At 48.5% G+C, this 20,620-nt stretch overlaps 2 protein-coding genes across 6 annotated transcripts in view; one reads left to right on the top strand and one right to left on the bottom strand.

Annotated features, from left to right (window-relative positions):
• The window catches only part of PPARA (peroxisome proliferator activated receptor alpha), a 55,658-nt gene extending 44,226 nt beyond the window's left edge, over nt 1-11,432 (top strand). For all 5 annotated transcript variants that reach the window (XM_074227281.1, XM_074227285.1, XM_074227284.1 and 2 more), the window contains exon 7: nt 1,013-11,432. In XM_074227281.1, coding sequence (XP_074083382.1) covers nt 1,013-1,260 — 248 coding nt within the window. In that variant the 3' untranslated portion in view covers nt 1,261-11,432. The remainder of the gene's footprint in view (nt 1-1,012) is intronic.
• CDPF1 (cysteine rich DPF motif domain containing 1) lies at nt 224-20,612 on the bottom strand. The gene is made up of 3 exons (XM_074227286.1): nt 20,466-20,612; nt 16,396-16,507; nt 224-11,540 (listed from the first exon to the last, which is right to left on the bottom strand). Exons 1-3 carry the CDS (start codon nt 20,573-20,575, stop codon nt 11,394-11,396), a joined length of 369 nt encoding a protein of 122 aa, XP_074083387.1. The 5' UTR covers nt 20,576-20,612; the 3' UTR covers nt 224-11,393.
• Nucleotides 20,613-20,620: the final 8 nt, after the last annotated feature.

Below are 20,620 nucleotides of genomic sequence, written 5' to 3'. Positions count from 1 at the left end.
CCACATGGCAATGAATTCTCTCCTCCCTTGCCCCAACATCTGGAGGGAAGCTAGGGAAGCATTCCCACTGGGGCTAGCCCATGTTTGCAGTGCTCTCCAACCTCACTTCTACCTCCTAAGATTTCATTATTTCCTTCAAAACTGTTCAGACCACCCCTTCTTCTGCACCTTCCCCATAAACACCCCACCCCAAATCGAGTGTCTATTTATTTTGTAAATATATTCTCTTTGTTTATTTGTGTTCTTATTGTTTTAGAGTGTAAGCTCCCTGAGGGCAGGAGCTGTTTCATTTTTATCTTGCATCCTCCCCACTAAGCACTGAGGTGAACCAAATGATTATTTCCATGGTTATGGACCACAAAATACTAAATTAGCAATACACTTTTTTAAAAAGCAATATCTCATTTTCTCTATTATTTACAGAGCATAAACAATAACATCATTTTCCTTACAAAAGTCTTGTGATGTAGGCCATGCAAAGAACTGTCTGAAGGCTCTGTGATTTCCCAGGCCCAGTGTGGGGATTCAGTGGGGACTTCATAGCACATGGTCCTGGGAAGGGTGCTAAATCTGGACTCGGTTGTGAACCTGAGGAGTCCCATTTCTTTCTGCTATCTGTGTGTGATCTGGCACCAATAGCCTCGTGGAGATCCATTGACTTCTGCACCTTCCAGCTCTCAATGCTTTTTTTTTGGCCCATGATGGTTGAGTTTGCTCTTGATTCTCATTTTTTTTCTTTTAAAAAAAATTAATTTTCAATTGTATCAGGTCAGTGGCTCCATAGATCAATTCTTGGGTTCAACAAAATGCATATTCTTCAGAGGAGGGGCCCTACACAAATCTAATGAGCTGGTCCCACTTTAAAGATGCAAATCTCTGAAACCCACCAAGGGTTCCTACCCTCACTGCCCTTCACTGCATGGAGTCCTGGCAGAGCTGGGCCTGCTCACTTGCTCACTCCCTCGCTCACTCCTTGGCTCTAAAGATGCCCTCTTTTTCCTTCTGAGACTAGATCGGCCAGGCCTCTTGAATGTGGGTCACATCGAAAGGATGCAAGAGAGCATCGTGCATGTGCTCCAGCTTCACCTGCAGAACAACCATCCGGATGACGTCTTCCTCTTCCCCAAGCTGCTCCAGAAGATGGCAGACCTTCGGCAGCTGGTCACAGAACATGCGCAGCTGGTGCAGGTCATCAAAAAGACTGAATCTGATGCTGCCCTGCATCCCTTGCTGCAAGAAATCTACAGGGATATGTATTAAGTTTTTTAGGTGTTTTATTTTTTAAAAACAAAACTTTTCCAGATTATTTAAAGCCAACAGAAATATTAATGATAGATGGGAGCAAAAAGACTTTGCACAAATGTCAGCTGTGTTTTAATCCTAGAACATGGAAATCAATCATGATCTAGACAGCTGGAATACCACATTTCTATTGGTTTTTGAAACAGTATTTCGGAGAGTTTGCCAAGTATCCAAAAGCTGATGATGAGAGGGTCTTGGATAGTTAGGGTCAATTTGGGGGATTCCATCTGATTTTGTTAAGGCACGTGATTTTGATCAATGCAGATTTATTTATAATGTTAGTGATTTAGCATTTTGTTAATTGGTAACCTCATAATAAGGACTTTGTCTGCTTTGCTCATCACCTTTGGGTTCTCATGCTCATTCTATGTTAGTCTGGATAGCAATGGCCCCTTGCTGATAATACCCTCATCATAACTGGGATGCATTAAAGGGAAGGACTGGAGTGCTTAATAAGTAGCAAAGAATTTCTTGGAAAGATTTCACTTCCATCAATATTTCAATGAGGACAGTGGCACTTTTCTAACTCAGATCTTTTCAAAAACCTTTAAAAAAAATTGACAGTCAAAAATCCATAGGTTGCACTAGCTGATGGCATTTGCAGAGATTGTGCCAAGCCAAATGATCTCAGATTTATGCAACAAAGTCCAGAACCATGACATCTAGGCCAACACAGAAAGTACGGGGTTGCAGAATCTAGGACAAATCTGGAAACTGCTCTTTGGGTCAGCAGGAACTAGAAGTGGCCTGGGCATCTTCCAATCTCACTATTAGGTCTAGAAGGGGAGGGCTTCTTCCAACTCTGCCTCCCCATCCAGGGCCATTCAGTCTTCCTCATGGGATCCTGCCAATACACTACACTCTTCTCTTGTTCTTCCCCCTCTTCCCACCTGGGATTATTATCTTATTATCTGACTGAGCCGCCTCCTTTCCCCAGTAACATCTTTCCACAATTTTGGATTTTTTGTTTTGTTTTGCCTTTTTTTTGGGGGCGGGGGGGATTGCCTCTTATCAGCCAGTCCTTCTCCTGGCCCTGTTGAACCTTTCTCTGCATCAATGAGTACAAATTGCCTCCTCCCCAGAGACGAACCAATATGACTTGAATTCAGTTGGCCCTAGTATATGCTTAGGGATCCATTCTTAGATCCCATCTATCTTTCCCCTTCTTTTCCCTTGAATGCATTTTGAGAAAGATGGCTTCTTTGGTCCTTTTTGCTATGACTTTTTAACTTGTTTTTTGTACCAGAAACTCCCTAGTGGAGCAAATGAAGCCAATGTGCTTCAGCACATTGTTAGATGTTAGGTGACATGGCCATCCTAACTTAGGATCACATACTTCGTAACAGATATGACTTGGGGAAATGAGGAGACTCTTTAAGATAGAGTAGCAACTGCTTTTCTCTCAGGATTTAACAACAGCTTGGTTCTTTTTGAAGATATTTAGAAAGACCAGCCTCCTTTTGTTTGCTATGTCAAACCAATCCCAACCATAGAAACGTTGATTACAAGAATTAAAGATCCCATTCTGTATTTCTGTCCAATTCTCTACAGTTGAGGGTATCTGTCTAAAACATGTTGAATTGAAAATGTCTTTTCCTTACATGCTAGTTCTAATAAGCAGCCTTTAGAGCATCCTATCAGCAGTAGTCCTGATACCAGAATACGGCATCTTGATCTTGTTCCTGTTCATTCAGACTCCAAGGGTTAAAGAACTCTTTTCCAAGCATCCACATTGGAACCCTCTGAGACCTTGATCTCTGTGGCCGGTGAGCTGCTTGGACTCCTTGCTCCTCAATGCATTTTCACTAGTCTTATTACATTCAGAATGTTTGGCACCAGAGAGTTCCCTCATTTCATAGTGGGGATGGGGTCCTAGCAGATTCTTCAGATAGTCAGGAATTCTGCTAAAGGAGAACCTTAATTATATGTTGCAAAGAAGAGGAATAAAACATAGAGGGATTCCCAGCTCAGATCCAGGGTTGTAAGAGAGCTCACAAGCCTCCTCTAATGCCCTCATACTGCAGAAGAGGAAACTGAGACCCATAATGAACTTCCTGAGACTACACAGGAAAGAAGGGTCAGAGGGGGGGATTCCCAGCCAAGTCCTCTGGCCCCAGAGCCAGCAAAGCCGCTTTCCAAGATGTTGGGGCTGCTGACATCATTTGGTAGCGGAAGATGAGCCTCTTGCTCACCCTCTCAATACGAGGCAGGACAGCAGTTCCCATCTAGCAGCTGAACCAAGGCCCATACTTTGGACTCTGAAAGGCAGATGCCAGAACCCTTATTTTATTTGTTTGGCCAGGCCGACATCACTGCTGGCCTGCGCTGTCTCAGATGACTGTCTTCTATGAAATGTGCAGGTGATGAGGCCAGATGCCTTCAGGGGGGCTCTGGTGTGGCTCCTGTTGGATCCCCACAGTGCTTATCACCATCTCCTTGGTACACAGCAGCTTCCCATCACCCATCAATGGACCGTAGGATATTGGCTCCAAGTCTACACATTTTTTTAAGTCCTTTGGTCACATAAGGTCAAGATTCTGACAGGATCTTTTCTATGTGGAATTAAAGTCTCAAGGGAGCATGTGGCACTGGCTCTTCCAAATACAGGGAGGGAAATGGACCTGTTTGAGTCCCTTAGCCAAGGCTCCTGCCTCCCCACTGCTATCTTCTTGAGAGACAAATCTGGATAACCTAAGAGTGACTCCTTGAATTTTCCTCTACAATCTTGGACTAAGCAAGTTTAAATCCCCAAGAGAAGAATAAAGAGACACCTTCCTCCAGTTGTCCCTGAATAGAAATGGGTCTTGAGGCTTCTGTCTTTGTCTCCAGTTTACCCCACCCTGGGACAGATGAACTTTCCTTGGCCCCACAACTGACCAGAGTCTTGATCCCTCTTCCATACTGAGTGGATGGTAGGACCCCGTCTCTAGGGGTTCAAGATCCAGCAAGGCCTCCCTCCACAAAGGACTCCTGGAAGCCAATTCTCAGGGGAAGTCACTCACCTCCAATTCTCCCCCCTTCTCTGCAAGGCTGTAAGGTTGCTTTCATTCTGGGTCTGATGGCAAAGGAATCTGAAAAGGACATGGACCCTCAGCGTTGGAGATTAGATACCTATTCAGAATGGAGAATAAGTACAAAGCCATAGTCTGCATCCTGTCTCCATCAGTTGGTCTTCATACCAGGATGTTTCTTTGATTTAAAGTCATAAATAAATGGTGGCTTATTGCCCCTTTCCTGTTCAAGGTTTCTCAGACCTTTATCACAAACCCCTGTGGAGGTAGTGTAGAGGGAGATACCTGGAAGATTCTGAGCACCAAAGAGCACACCAGTCATACTCCCTATCTTAAGGGAAGCTTCATTTTTTTAAGAGTCATGGTCTATATCTCAGCCCCCAAAACAAGTGTGTCCTAGTGCAGTTTCCATTTAGTCAAACTCTTGTTCTAAAAATCAAAATTTGATAAGTATGGGGTAACCATCGCTGAGACCACCAAGGCCAATGCCCTGAAGTTTTAGATGGAGCCAAGGGACAATGGATTGCCTGAAGCCCAGGCCTTGACTTCTGGAGATCCTTCAACTTGCCTTCATGGGTGCCAACATTGGTGCCATTTCTTGATTTCATCACAAGATCTTATATCTTCATACAGTTCAACAGTACTTCAGGAGATGCTACTTCCTTACAAAGAGGCAGTATGAACAACTGAATTAGTTTTTAATTGGGCTAAAAGATGTAAGAGTCCCTTCCCCATAGACCCAGATGCTCCTTAATGAGCAGTTCACCCCATCTTCTGATCTCCCCAAATCCATGAGCCTCCTCCCAGGTAGAACAAGGGACCTGTCCCCAGGGAGAAGATGCTGGAAAGCAGCCAAGCTAAAGCTGACAAAGCTAAGACCCCAAAAGAAACTCAAGGACGTGGGAGCAATGACCAGTCTGGGCCATGCATTGCCATCAGTGATGGCCCTCAAAGATGGCTGGAAATGCAAAAGCTGGCTCTGTCCACCCACAGGCCAATACCCTGGAACCCGGGCAGCCAGACCCTGGCACTTTCCAAGCAAACAACCAGACACAGTGAGAAGACTCCTGAAGTGCTAAGTCCCAGGAAGCAATCAATCTCACCCACCTTCTATTTTCATCTAACATACTTTCAGATTTACCTTTGTGTCCAGGGCTGGTCTTGGCTTCCCAGCCAGTAGCAAAGGCCCAGCCCTCTGTGAGCAGGGTAGCCATGGCTGACTCCTCCATCTAGCCTGGGAGCCGATGAGTAATTGGATGTTTATTCATCACTTAGCTTTTATTTTCTTTTTTTGGCAAAGCACTTTTCTTACAGTCATAAGGGAGATAGATGTACTAACCCCCACCTTTTAGAAAAGGAATGTACATCTGAGAGAAGTTGGCTGATTTGCTTGGCGTCCCCCAAGGCATCTCAAACCCCCCCCCTCTTGTCTCCTAATGGGCACTGGGTCCCAAGAAGAGGGGAAAAAAGCATTCCCTGTTCTATTAAGTGCTGGTCAGCAGAGTGGTGATCTTTGGCTCCACTTCCCAAAGGCACCCTAATAGGGGGCATCAGCTACTTGTAGACATTCATTGTTCTCATGGGAAGCCTCCACCCTCATGTGGCACAGCAGCAAGAGAGCAGAGCTGGGATCCTGTCATCGAGCTGTTACCCTGAGCAAGTCATGTCCTTCTGAGCCTCAATTTGTAAAAGGGGTGTGATAATCCTAGGAAACTTTGGGAAGCACAGAGAGCCAGCTCTAAAGAGCAAGTCACTTGACTTCTGGATTTTCACCTCCACTAATCCAGCCACAGACCTCAGCCCCTTGGCTTCACAACCAAGCAAGAGGGCACAGTCTTTGACACCCATACCAACAAAGCCAACTCAAACAATCCATGGCCACAAAACAACCTGAATGAAAACCCCCAGCTAACAAACCTGCTCTCCTCCTTTATCCACAGTTCCTTTAATTCCTCCCCAGTCCCATGCTGCAGACCCTGATGGGGCAGGCCCAGGGGAACAAGAAGGAAGCTGGCTCTGCCCTGGGCCCCTCCTCTCAGCACCTGTGCCCCCAAAGCCACATATAAGAGTTCTCCCTTTCAGATCTAAAGACTTCCTGCTTCCTACAGAAGCATTTCTCCAGGATGGAGAATTAAACCTTTTGTTTCACCAAGTTTCTCCTGAGTTCCTTTTCAGAAACTGAATGGGGGTTTTTATTGAGCCATTCATCATACCCAGCTTTGGGGCTGCTCCCGATAGGCCCAGAAGAGAGGGAATTCCCCCCTTGTAAAATCCAAGTCTGGTCTTAAGTGGATGACAAAGCAGACCAAAGCTGTCAGAACATCCATGTGTGAGCCCCCTACCTGCCAGCCATTTCCCAGGGGTTTAATACCTCTAGCCAGCAGAGCAGTCAAGTGGAGCCCAGAAGCTTCTGGGAATCCTGGGAACTCTAGAACAAGAGGCTTGCTTAGCACTTCTGATTTGCTGTGTTGTCAAAAAGAATATTGGGAATGTCTAGACTCCACTAGTGAGAAACAGCCAAAGGATGAATGGAAGAGCCAAAAGGTCAGATTCCAACCCTCTTCCATATCCTCTCTGTAGGTCTCCGTCTTCCCCACCATCAACTGGGCAATAGAGTTGAAGCTGCTCCATTCACAAGATAGTTGTCAGCAAATATACTCCCCATCCGGCAAGACTGGGCGAGGTTCTGAGCCAGCGATGCCTTGGAATGTCCATTCAAAACTGTATGAGGAATGAAATTGAATATGACTTCTTAAAATGTGGGGTAGGGGGAGTCCACAGAAAATTTGGTCCTAAGGTTATTCCAGAAAGATTCAAGCTAGAAGTAATATTTGAGATCACTAGTCCAAATATTTTTTTATAAATCAGGAAACTAAGGCCAGGGGACCTTGTGTGCTCAAGGTCATAACTGAAACTCAAAAAGGCAGCCTTTCTGCCTCTCTTCTCTGTTCTTGCTCAATACTACCTTCCACTATCCCAACCTCAGCATCAAGCAACCCTTGGGTGATGTTTCCAGTGAGTGACAGGAGGGAGTTTCAAAGGGAAGTGTCTTAGGGTGTCCTGGGCCAAGTCTTGGAAGTCCTACTGAAGCCTGGAACCTACTTAGAGCCTTCAAAGTCCATGGTGAATCATCCTACCACCATAAGTTACATTCACAGGTTCATACCTGCCTGAAAGGAGATTATGTGTCCCACTATGCGATGAAACCCAACCACCTCCAGAAAGATACACCCTGTCAGCACTGGCTCAAGGATATGCCATTTCTTGCTGATGCCCTAGTTGGAGGTCCTGTGAAAGCTATGCTTGCCTCTTAGGGTGAAGGGGGAGCCGCCTTATTTCCCCATCCTTTCAGTCACCATCTTTTATGTTCCTCGAAAGACTGGGTAGCCCTATTCATAGAGGGCCACGTGGTCAAGAGATGTAGGAAAGGCCAAATCTTGGGAGACCCTCTGGGAAGACCTGGGGTCAACAGGCCCTGTACCCCACTGCTCAGGTAAGGACTGTTCCCCTCCCCCAATTCGCCTACATAAACCAATTGCCAGAGGGCTTGAGCCTAGTTTTTAAGCACTCAGGGCAAGTCTTCACTTACCATTTCAAAGGTTATTCCCCTTTTAAAAATGGCAGCAGTGCCTCCTGCAGGGAAAATAGCAAGTGTTTTAGAGCGTTTGCAGGAACGTGTTTGTTGTACTGAATGAGCAAACAAATGAAGGCTTCACTTAGGCAACTGTCAACAATACTGTCCTTCAGGGTTCCCTTCAAGACTGATGCTGTGAGCTCTCTCCCCTACTCTTTCCATGTCCTTTAAAGGAAAACCCATTTGGAGGGACACTGCATTACTTGAGTAATATTCCAGTCACTTTACAAATCCCATATTGCAAAACCCAAATTAATTAATTAATCCCCTAAAGTAACATCTGAGATAGATATGATAGGCTGTGTCTTCTGTGAATTTCTTATGTCAAATCAGTAAGGTATATGGTTTTCTGGCAGATTAGAAATACAAAGTGGGTAGAACAAAACAGTTCTAATCATTTTGATTTAAAAGTCATTCATTTATTTTTTTAATTAATCTTCCCCCCCCAATTAACAGGCATTTATTTTCTCTCTTTCCTTGGTGGGGGGGGGGGAGGAAAAACAAAACCTTTGTAACAAATATATGGTCAAGTAAAACTTATTCCTATATTGGTCAGGTCCAAAACTGTCTCATCGTGTATGTAGATACCAGCCCCAATCTGTCAGGAGGCAGCATGTTTCAAGCTTGGTCCTTTGGAATTGTGGCAGGACACTGCATTGACCCAAGATCCCAAGTCTTTCAAAATTTCTTTAATGTTGTTACTCTACCTAGCATTCTCCAGGTTCTGCTCACTTCCCCCTAGATCAATTCACACGAGTCTTCCCAGGTTTCTCTGAAGCCATCTTGCTTTATGATGCACAAGAGTAGTGTATTACATTCACATGCCATAATTTCTTCAGGTACTCCCCAATTGAGGCTTTCTAATTCTTTGCCACCACAAAAAGTTTCTATAAATATTTTTGTACATGTGAGTAGTTTTCTTCTTTGCTCTGAGGATAGGCCAAGTAAGGATATTACTCCTGGGTCAGAGTATGCATTGAGTGACTTTTTTAGGCACTATTCTAAATTACTTTCTAGAATGGCTGGTCCATTCTCCCCAGCAGAGCATCATTAGAGGTTTTCCCATAGCCCTTCCAAAATTTGCCATTTTGCTCTTTTGTTGACTTTGCCCATCCTGGAGGAAGAACCATCTAAGATGCATTTCTCTATTAGTGATTTCTTCACGTGGCTATTGAAAGTTCATATCTCTACCACTGAGAACTGCCTGTTCATATCCATCTATCTTACAATTGGAAAATTACCTCTTATTCTTCTAAACTTGAGTTAGCTCCTTCTACATCTTGGCAATAAGACCTTTGTTATGAAACATTTCATTTCTTAGCTACCCAGAATTTATTTTCATCTTAGTCTGGCACATGGTAGGCATTTATTCAATGTTCATTGGCCAACTTACCAGGACAAGGTTGACTATGTCCAATCATGTGTTTGTACAGACTAGCTGTTCTTTTTCTCAGTCAGCGGAACAACAATGCCTCACTTCACAAAATACTGTTTGCCTAACAAAGGGAACCCTACCCATCTAAGGAAGGTCTCTCTCACTGCTGCTGTTCATCATCAAGTATTCTTACCAAAGCAAGCTGTCACCTATAGAGACTGGTTCATTTACATCTCCGTGCTCAGTATTTCAGAGGGAAAACCACAGAATTGTGACTGAGACCCAGCAAGATTTTAGCTCACTGGGCCATGTTGCCAAAGACAGTGTGGGCCTCCTGGTGTCCTTTCTTCTGGTAACTAAGAAAAATGCCCATATTTCTCTTTGTTTCTGCTAAGCCGGGACCTCCAAGAAAGAGGATCTCCCTGGACCTGTGCAGAAAATTGCCAAATTCCAGAGTGCAGTATTCAATTGTCTCTTGATGTGTTTATCTCAAAACTTCTTAGGTGCCTTTACTGCCCTGAAAATGTCACAAGGTTTAGTGAAGCTGGTCATTCATAACACTACTAAGCAGGGAGAATTCAAAGGAGCAACTACTGATGAAGCTCCCTGTCTAACCCCACTAACTCAGGTGAATGTCTCTAGTGTTCTTGGATGACAGCAGGCCAGGGATGGAATGGAGCTGAAATGAAATGCTCAGGACCTCAGGAAATAGCAAAGCCTTGATTGCCAAGCTGCTGTTTGGCACTTGGATAAAGGAGGAAGGAGGAAGAGAGATGACCTTTTCCATTCCCAGGGATGGAGCATGAGTGCCTCCTGTCTGGTAGAATATAAATGTGTCTAGAGCCATTTTCAATTTTTTATCTTTTGTTATGAGCTTTCATTCACTAAGAAGGGACTGAATTGAGAATATCCACTAATGATTTATAGCTTGACTTTATAGGAACTTATTATGTTCTTCAGATGTCATACTGTAAGACTGATGAATGTAAAGAGCTAATTTCAAGGTACAGTTTGCCTTAAAAGGTTTTTAAAAGAATAAACTATTTTTAAAGATCATTTTGGGGCTTTCTAATGATCTGTTCATTTGATGGGATGAAATGTTTCTCCTGGATGACAGCAGCTGATTCTCCGTGGGAAGTGAGTTCTTGTTGGTCTGGAGGCTTTCTTAGTTAATTACCACCTACTGGACAAGGCTGGATTGTAACGGCAGCTGGCATAAGGCACTTAGAAGAACCACATGATGATTCTCTTTCCTTCTGGGGCCATTTTAAAATAAGCTAGATCTCATCCCAGCAGAAACCTCTCCTTTGACATTATCCAAGCCATGAAGGCAGGGCCCTGCCCTGGGTGAGAGGTCTAACTGACCCTCACAAGCCCGTCAATGGGTCTGACCCTGGTAAAGGAGGAAAAGATGGAATGCAGTGATTGTGGAGAATCCCTGGTCCATATGCCCTCCCTAGCACACTCCTGAATTAGATTGCTAATGGGTCTGAAAAAGCCAAATGAACAAAAGCAGGAATACCATACAGTGCATCAACAGAAAGTGATGTCATGAGGGGTAGCCACCTGGAGAGCTTCTACCCAACCAGGGCTGAAAGGCAAAGGAGATCCCTCAACATGGGCATGAAGGGAAAAGAATCTAGTTATAGGAAGCATGGGCCTATGGCTGGTAGAGAAAGCCAGAAGAGGAGGGAGTGGGTCTTTGGCCAAAGGATTGGGCCTCTTACCTACTGCTTCATCCTTCTTCTCTCAGCCCCTGTAGATGGAAGCCTAAGCTCAAGAGGGCCTCACTTAGTAGCACCATGCAGCACCCTTGGGCTGAGTCTAGAGCCCATCAATCTACCACAGGCTTAGCTTGCCAACTAAAGTCAGAATTTCCACTGATTTCTGGGGTTGGAAACAGTGACCATAGCAACATGAGACACTTCCCATCCAAAAGGTTCTAGCCCCTCGAGAAGTCACAGAGACAGACAGGTTCCTTCAGGGCCTCCGTTGACAGGAACAAAATGGAAGAATAGGGTCACCCCAGCAAAAAGCAGCTAGGGCCTCTGTTCTGGCCAAAGCCTTTCAATTAGGTCCTGGAGTCAAGCTTCCCAGGGGCAGTTTTAGACACAGAGTGTCTCCTCCCCAGATCTTGCCTTATCTCCTGAGGGAAAGCGCTGAGATTCTCACAAACACAGGGGAGGCAAAATCTTTTCGAGTAGAATAAGCTGCACTCCTGAAACAAGAGAGAAAGGTGAGATTATCACCAAAAATCTGGCCGTTTTAAAGTCATTAGTCCTTCCATAACTGTCCTGGCAGCTGTCTCAGCCAACTTAGCTCCCCTCCCTTCCTCCTCTCACCCTAGACGATTCCCTGAGCACATTCTCCCCATACCTGTGCCATCCTTGCTTCCCCCTACCAATGCACCCCGTCATCCTTTCACAGCCCTCCCCAGCCCATTGCCCCAAAGCTCTGTTCTCTCCCAACCCCCAATTTGCCTTTCCCCTTGACAAAGAGGATGAGGAAACTGAGGCCCAAAAGGGTCAGGGGCTTGTTGCTCTACAGAGAAGCAACAAGGAGCTGGATCTCTCTGCAATACCTCCTTAGAGGGGCTTGAGCAGTAAAAGCACTAGAAACAATGGCCCATGAGCAACAAATAGAGGAATAAAACATGCTTAATCAGAAGAAAGTCATGGATGTCTGGAGCCAGATTTCGATCCAAAACAGGAGGAAGGTAATGGGCTGCCTGTGGAGGTAGTGAGGTCCTCAACCCCAACAGTATTCACTTGGTAGCTGGATAACACCTGCCTTCAGGTAGTCCAGACAGTCTTCCAACTTGGCAGCATCACCACCTGCCCCTGCTCTCCAGTGGTCCTGCCCACCTCTCCAGGTCAAAGAATCTGCCCATTACTCTGTCCTATTGCCACTATCCACCCTAGCCCACAAGGCAAGAACTGGGGAGGAGGAAAAACACTCTGCATCCCTTCCCACCCTCCATATTGCCAATACAGACATTCCATGGCTCCAGGATAGTTTCTTGTCTGATACTGGCTTCTGATGGTCCAGGTTTCAGTGTCAGGAGGTGTTTTTCCCCCTCATTTTCCCCAATTAACCCTGCCCCCTCCCCCAAGGTTTTTTCCTCCCTAAAAGCTCTGTGGGAGAAGAATAGAACAGAGAACCCTTAGCAGAACACCTTGCCCACTCCATCCCCAACCAATCTTTAGGAAACCCCAGGAAACAGGGCAACCTGTCAGTCTAGGAGTCTTCATCCCAAAGGGGCCCCTAATTATTCTTCAGGTATTCCCTTGCCATCCCTCCCCCATTCCCAGGCACCTTCCCCTAAATCATCCCCCATCCCCAGGCACCTGCCCATCAGTCATCAAGTCTCCACCTGAAAATCTCCGATAAAAGGGTGTTCCCTTTCTCCCAGCAATGTGAAGACTGTGACCATGCAGCCTTGGGTTTGTTGTACAGTTTAGTCTGAAGCCTTCTCCTGGCTCCAGAAAATGTGAGGTTTGTCTTTCCTCAATGCAGCCCTCAATACTTAAGGGGAGGTGACCACAGCAGAGGAGAGCAGTCCCTTCACCATCTTTGACCTGGGCATTAGGCCTTTCTCTGGGGACCCAGGAGAACACTGACATTCTTGCCTGCCTAATCACCCTACTGACACAGATGGGGCTTGCAGTCCACTCTGATGGCCAGATCTGTTAAGTATGCCTAGACTGCAAGCGTTGGGTAGACACAGCTTTGTTTGTTGTTCCCTGACATTGATGTGCTGATGTCTCGCAGATCTGCTCACCCAGCATCCCTAACCACTCTCTTCACCTCCAAGTTCTCATCTCTAACTGGAGGTCCAGGAGGCATCTGAAACTCAACAATCAGAACTCATTCTCTTTTCCCCCAAATCCTGCCACTTCCTTCCCCTCATCCTCCCAGTCCCCCAGGCTCATAACCTGAGTCGTTCTCAGACCCCTCATATCTTATCTACCACCAAGTCCCCTTGATTTTACCCTCCTAACATCCTAAATCCATCTAGAATAGGACCCCCCCACCTTTTTTTTGGAAAGTGAAGCTAAAGGGGCCCTTTTCCAGGCCTATGGAACCTCCATTGGTTCCAAACTTCTTTGGAGTTCTACAAAATTACTACTCCCATTTACCCCAGGAAATCATTAAGGACCCTCTGATCCATAGTCTCTGTGTCACACAACCTCTGAATCGCTGTTTCAGCCCTAGCATTGTTCTCCTTAAGAAGTAGCATGGAAGAAGGCCGCCAGTCTTGGCCGGCCCCTCCACCCTGTCCCACCTCTACTCTCTTTCTCACACCCAAACTCTTTCCCAAGCCCCTCCAGTGTCCTCTGTGCTCCCCGAGTCTCATTAAGCATACTACCCTGATTCCAATGGCTTTCTGGGCTCCCCACTGCTCCCCCATTTTGCTCATTGCCTCCCACTTCTGCCTTCTGGATTTCACAGCAGCATTTTGGATTCCAGGATCCCACCCTCTCCCTCCTGCAGTGGCTCTGCCCACAGCCTAAGGGGTGTGCTTAGAGGGTCTTTCATTTTTCTCCCACATTCTAGGATGGAGGGATCACCCACCCCCACCCCCACCTTCCCAATCTGATCCCGTAGGCAGCTGGCCCAGAAGGGTGATTCTCCTCATCACCTCCTCCACCTTGAGGCTCAGTTCTGGTGGCTTATATTTCCTTTGGCTGTCTCCTAGAAAGAGCTCAAATGCCGGGGGCCTGCGGAGAAGTATGTGTTGACAGACAGCTAGACAGACTGACTTACAGCCTGCTCCTCCCCAAAGCTTCTCCCCTGGCCCAGCAGGGCTCCTGGGTCAGTGGGTGTGGGGAGGGCTCAGGCCCTCAGGCATCTCAGTCCAGTTTAATAAATGTGAGTCGTCTACTTTTTTTCACAGAGCCCACTTTTGGGAAAGGGGACAAGTCAATAATGAAAATAAACCATTCCTGGAGGAAGCTCCAAGGTGGGAGGGTCAGAGCACAGCATTTAAAAGAAGATTTGGTATTGTTGGTAGAGCTGTGAACTCATCCAACCTTTCTGGAGAACAATTTGGAATTATGCCCAAAGGGAAACAAAAATGTGCATCCCCTTAGATCCAGCAATACCACTACTGGGCCTATACCCTGAAGAGATGATGAAAAAAGGTAAAAACATGACTTGTACAAAAAATATTCATAGCAGCCCTGTTTGTGGTGGCAAAGAATTGGAAATCAAGTAAATGTCCTTCAGTTGGGGAATGGCTTAACAAACTGTGGTCTGTGTATGTCATGAAACACTATTGTTCTATTAGAAACCAGGAGGGATGGGAATTCAGGGAAGCCTGGAGGGATTTGCATGAAATGAAGCTGAGCAAGATGAGCAGAAACAGAAAAACACTGTATACCCTAACAGCAACATGGGGGCAATGATCAACCTTGATGGACTTGCTCATTCCATCAGTGCAACAATCAGGGAAAATTTGGGGCTGTCTGCAATGGAGAATACCATCTGTGTCCAAAGAAAGAATTGTGGAGTTTGAACAAAGACCAAGGACTATTTATTACCTTTAATTTAGAAAAAAAAAAACCTGTAATCTTATTGTATAATTCTGCTATCTCTTATACTTTACTTTTCTTCCATAAGGGTATGATTTCTCTCTCATCATATTCAACTTAGGTTAATGTATACCACAGAAACAATGTAAAGACTAACAGACTGCCTTCGGGGGTGGGGGGAGGAGCAAGAATAGGAAAAAAATTGTAAAACTCCAAATAAATAAAATCTTTCTTAAAAAAAAATAAAATAAAAATAAAAGGGTTGGGGGGTAGGCCCCAGACTGACAGGACAAAGACATGAGGAAAAAAAAGTCAATGAGAAAGCAGGGCAGGCCGAGGGGCAGTGCTGGCCAACTGAGGGCTCAGAATGCACAGGGAACCTGTGTGAAGTCAGAAGGTAGCCACACCTAGACATCTCCAAGGGAAAAAGGGGTGGCCTGCCGTAGAGGGAGAGTGAGTGGGGGAGAATCCTATGGGGAGAGGGCTGTGGGAGCCTCCCTGCCTGCTGACAGCCAGAGATTCCCATCCAGCCATCAATCAGATAAGGGAAGGCTTCAAGTCTGAAGGGGAGCAGGGTTAGGGGCTTGACTCTGAGGGGCAGGCAGCTTGGGGGCCTCCAGAATCTTCTCTGGCATCACCAGGAACTGGGGTAAAGAGGTGGCACTGAGGAAGGAGGTGAAGGAGCCATCAGACCAGCACCTTGAGATGGGAGGGGTGGGCCAGTCTCCCGCCGCCCCCCCCCCCAGCTGAACTTGGACACAAGGTGCCTTTCCAAAAGGTGGCAGTAAAAGAGCTAGTCCTGGACTGGGCAAGCCAGAGGCCATGGCAGGAGAAAGAGGAGCCTGAAGAGGGTCAGAGGCAGAGACCCCTCCTCTTCCTCCTTCCTTCCACTCTGCTCCCTCTGACAATGACCTGATTTTGAAGAGCCCACTTCCAGGGCCCACATGCCCAAACCATCCTCGGAGGGGCTTACACTCTCCTCTCACCCACCTCCCACCATCCCTCTCCCTTCAGTAGACACAGGCCAGCCCAGGGGACATGATCCCACCATCAGGCAGAGATGATCCAAGGACCACTGGGCAAGAACCAATGCCAGGGTCCATTCCCACAGTCTCTTTCCTGGTTCTGAACCAGGAACAGCCTGGCCTGAGCCCAACCCAAGCCTTCTGGCCCAGGATCTCCTGGGTACCTGATCCACTTGCCCTGATTTCTGAACCAGCCTCTGTGATATCCCAAATGGAGAGCCTGGGAAATGGACTCTGAACAACTCTGGGCCTCCACTGTGGCCTGCCGGCCAGCAGATTCAGAAATGACTCCCCCACCCTTGCAGGGTCACTTCCTGCCTGGAAACAGAAAGCTAATCTGAAAAGCAGATACTCTTCCTCCTCACACAAATCACTCACTCTTGCAGGGCCTTGTCCTATCTAATGCACCATAAGGGCCTGCTTTCGGCACTGTCTCAAAGCCCCCAGCCAGACACCGCTCACTGTGCCAACCATCTCCTCTCACCCCCCAGGACCCTGGTCACGCCCTTCTTACCGGAGCCACGCACACCAGCTTGCCACAGAGGCTGCACCGCGAGCCAAGGATCACAAATTTGTCTTTGTCCGAGGTGAAAGGGTCCTTCAGTATGAAGCACTCCTCCAGGAGCCTGCAAAGGAGAAGATGGAAGTGACCAACCGGCCTGGGGCGCCCAGGGACTACAAGACAAGGGGCAGAAGGCTTCCTCCAGCAGACAGTGGGGGATTCCAAAGGGATAGCAGCCAAGGGAGACTTTCCATCCAAGTTTAATTGAGGGGTCTCAGGGTCAGATTGAGACCAGCCCTCCCAATAAGGAATGAGGAGGAAACTGAAGCCTTGAGAAGTGAAGGGGCCTGCAATAAGGGAGCAGAAGGATTTGAGCCCAGATGCCCAAACCTCCCATCCCACTGCTCTAGGGTCCCTACTTCAGCAGAGAGGCCTTCCTACCAAATCCTGAAAGCCTCAGAATAGGAAAGGAACAAGGCCACCAAGTGCTCTGGACTTGAGCCCCCAGGCCTGAGGGAGGCCTGCCCCCATTCTGCAGATGGGGAAAGGAGGCATGGCCTCCCCCAATCCAGGTCACCCCCTGGTGCTGGCTGTGCTAGAACATAATACCAGACCTTCCAGTCCCCAACCACTAACCCAAAGGAAAATTCTGACTCATAGTCTCCATTCTCTCCCCTCCCCTAGGAGGGCGAAAGGGCAGAGACTGGCCTCAATTTACACATCAGAAAACTGAGACCCAGGCAGGTTCAAGGTCTTGGGGTAGGTCACCAGCCAGGTTCACAAAGTCAGCAGTGGAACAAAATGCAGCCTTTTTCCACTTGTGACCAGGGTGAGCCACAAGGGGAAATTGGACATGTTCACCAACCCCGAGACAAGGTCTTCCAGGCAGGACGCAGCAGTTGTCAACTTTGGCAGCACCCCCCAAACCACTCCCAGCACTCTCCTCACCAAAGTCCAGGGCCCGGGAGGATGCTCCCATCTCTTCAGGGATGGGCTCAGGTCACCAACCCAAAATAAAGGGAGGCCCATAAATTTCCTCTGACAGATCCCCCGTTCCTCAGCCTTGATTGATAGTTCATCCTGTGACCCGAGCATATCTTGAGATGGATTTCGACACGGCTGTGTGCAGCCAGGACTAGGGAATGAGACCCAGACTGGGGAAAATCAAGGACATGCAGATCATTTCTCACTTGTCAAAGCCCTGGGGAAGTTAATGTACCAGGGATGAAGTTTCCAAGGTCACAGTCTCAGTTCTCAAGGATAGGGTGTCCACCTAGAGAATCATTCTAACACTAACCAAAGGAATCAAGCCACAAAACCCGAGCTGAAAGTCTCCTTGTTGGGGGGGGGGGGGGGGGGGGCTGCTGCCTAATACATAAAACTGCAGAATTGTGGTACATTGGAGGTGAAGGGGACTGCCAAGATCACCCAGGTAAATGTCCCCAACTCCAAGGACTGCTAATGGACATTTCCCCAGAGAGTTAAGCCTTCCAGAGTGTTCTCCCAAAACCTAGGAGATCAGCAATACCAAGAGTACCCTCCCCTCTCCACTAGGAGGAACCTGGGGGTTAAAGCTAGGCAAGAGAAAAATGAGGGTGGGAAGACAGGGAGACCTCTCTGGCACATGACTCTGACTAAAATAAATGACTCCTTGAAAAAAAATCCAAGGCATTCAGGAATGAAGGCCAAGCTAGGGTGTCTGCTCTTTAGGCTGGCCAGGATCCTGTGAGAGCCCCAGTACCCAAGGTGCTGTGGAATCCTTGGTAGACAGGCATACTCCCAGCTTCCAGAGACCCCTTTCACTTTGTGGGTCAGTGTGAAAGTCACCGATGGGCAAAGTCAATACAATCACCTCCAGTGCTCTTGGCCAGATGAGGGACCCTTGGAAGGAGATCATAGGGCCAATCTATCCCCCATATGGGGTGTTTAGAAGAGGATGTTTAGAGCCCTGGATGGCAAGCCTCAGGGCCAGAGCACTTCTCATCGAGAGGAACCCCCTCCAGGGCTGGGATGACAGAGGCAGGGCAGTTATCTGTTTGCCTAAATAACTGAAGTCTGCAGAGTAGACCTGGAGCCTAGGGACCCTGTGAGGGTTCTATGTGCCCTCCAGGTCAAGGTTCCTAGAAGAGCAGCCACACCAACCTTGCCCCTTGATGCCCACCCAGCTTGGGAATCACCCCCCATGCCACTTGGTCTCTTGAGGACTTGGGCACCTCCTTCCAGTCACCTGCAAACACTATGGGATCATCAAATACACATGCTACAGTTCTGGTTCAAATTTCCCAAGCAATCTATCCACATCCAAGGGCTGCATTTCAGGGGAGCCCAGGATCCCTCTGGAATTGTGGGGGCCAGAATACTGAAGCGGCACAAGTTGCCCTTTGCTGGCTCCCTCACTCTTGCCTGTGATGCCTTTCCTTTACATGGAGGTTGCTGAGGACCGGCATCTTCTGGATGGAGGTCTGCTCCCTACAATGTTTCAAAGCATCAGCCTCAAAGCTTGTCCCAGGCTCTAAGGGATCCAAAGCCCCATGTGTCCATCTTCTTAAGGGAGCCTCCCAGAAGCCTGGGGTGGAGGTGGGGGATTGGGGCAACAGGCATTATTAACCCTATTGGATTGGTGAAAAACCCTGAACTGTCTCCTGTCATGAAGGGCTGAAGGCAAGACTGGAACCCAGATCCTTCCCAACTCCTCTTTCCCTTAGACCCCCTTGTATCCCTACAGGAGTTCCTCTCCTGTGTGGGTCTCATCCAGGACATCCTTTGTGACAATTCCAATAACTTCCATGAGTGTAGATGCCTTCTGACAACTCACTCATTGTGAGGCTACCAGAGACTCAATGAACCAAAAGTCTATACCACCTGTTCTGTATATGTCTCATCTGATTACATTATGGACTAAGATTACATCTTGTGGTGTTTATTCATGCTGGATTTTCTTTTCTAGCAACAATGATACCCCTGATGGCATCTTCCATTCTCTGGGACCTCTGTCATTTCTGTGCCCGTGGTGGTCCAAGAGAATGAAAACCAACCATGCCCTTCTCAGCTGTTCCTCCAGGAGGTCCTTCATGTTCTCATGGGTCACTCTCATAAAGACTGTCCTGAGATGGAAAAGAGGGTAAGTGGATCAAAAGCTGCTAAGATTGGTCTTTTTTTTTCTTGTTTTAATACAAAAGCTACGTGTGATTTCAACTCTTCTGGAATGTGTCCCTCTTGAAGTCTCTCGGGTGTCGCCTCTCATGCGTTCTGTCTCCCAGTCCATTCAGGGGTCTCTTCCCAGTCTCGGGGTCTCGTCCGTGCCGTCCATCCAACCCGAGGCGATGGCCTCCCCGTGGTTGCCAAGAGGTCAGTCAAGGCAGATGATGGCACAGATCTCCGCCTGACACTTGGGGGAGTGGGGATTCCTTCTTCAAGTTTAAGCGAATGCATTGGAGGGATTCTCGAGGTCTCGAACCAGACTCTCAATGCACAATATTCCCTATCGCTGTGTTTTATGAGACAGGACACTCTGGAAACTTCCATCTTCCCATCATTTTTGGCGTTGTCCTCGGCCAGCACATCGCCCAGCTGTCATCCTGACCAAGGCGCCCGATGTGCCCTATCCTTTCCCGCCAGCCTGGCCTGGGCCGCGGTCTGCCCCGAAACTGCCTCCACTCGGCTAGGCGCGGCCCAGCCCACCCGCACGGCCTTCCCGGCCCGGCTTCTCCCGGCCCCGGCCCCGGCCCCGGCCCCGGCCCAGCCCACCCGCACGGCCTTCCCGGCCCGGCCCCGGCCCCGGCCCACCCGCACGGCCTTCCCGGCCCCCGGCCCCGGCCCCGGCCCCGGCCCAGCCCACCCGCACGGCCTTCCCGGCCCGGCTTCTCCCGGCCCCGGCCCGGCCCGGCCCCGGCCCCGGCTCCCCTCGGGCAGGCCTGCCTTCTGCCAGGCTGTGCCCTGGAGGCCTCCTCCACGGCCACGGCGCGCGTCCCACGAGGGGCGGCCCCTCACGGAGCCGGCTCCCCACCCCGTCATTCCTGGGGGGCCGCCTGGGTGGGGGATGGGCCGGGGGCGCGGTCACGCAGGGGTTCGGGGGCACTCACAGCAGGGTGCGGGCGCCGGGCGGCCTCTGGCCCTCGTAGCTGGCCGGGAGCGCCAGGCCGCACAGGCGGCACTGGAAGGTGCCCTCGGGCCCCGGCCCGGGCGCTGCCATGGGGCGCGTCCTCGCCCGCCGAGGGCGCGGGGCCGGGCCGGGGGG

The sequence above is a fragment of the Macrotis lagotis genome, chromosome 2 (assembly GCF_037893015.1).
Source record: "Macrotis lagotis isolate mMagLag1 chromosome 2, bilby.v1.9.chrom.fasta, whole genome shotgun sequence".
Taxonomy (NCBI): domain Eukaryota; kingdom Metazoa; phylum Chordata; class Mammalia; order Peramelemorphia; family Peramelidae; genus Macrotis; species Macrotis lagotis.
This window is presented reverse-complemented; position numbering and strand designations above follow the sequence as displayed.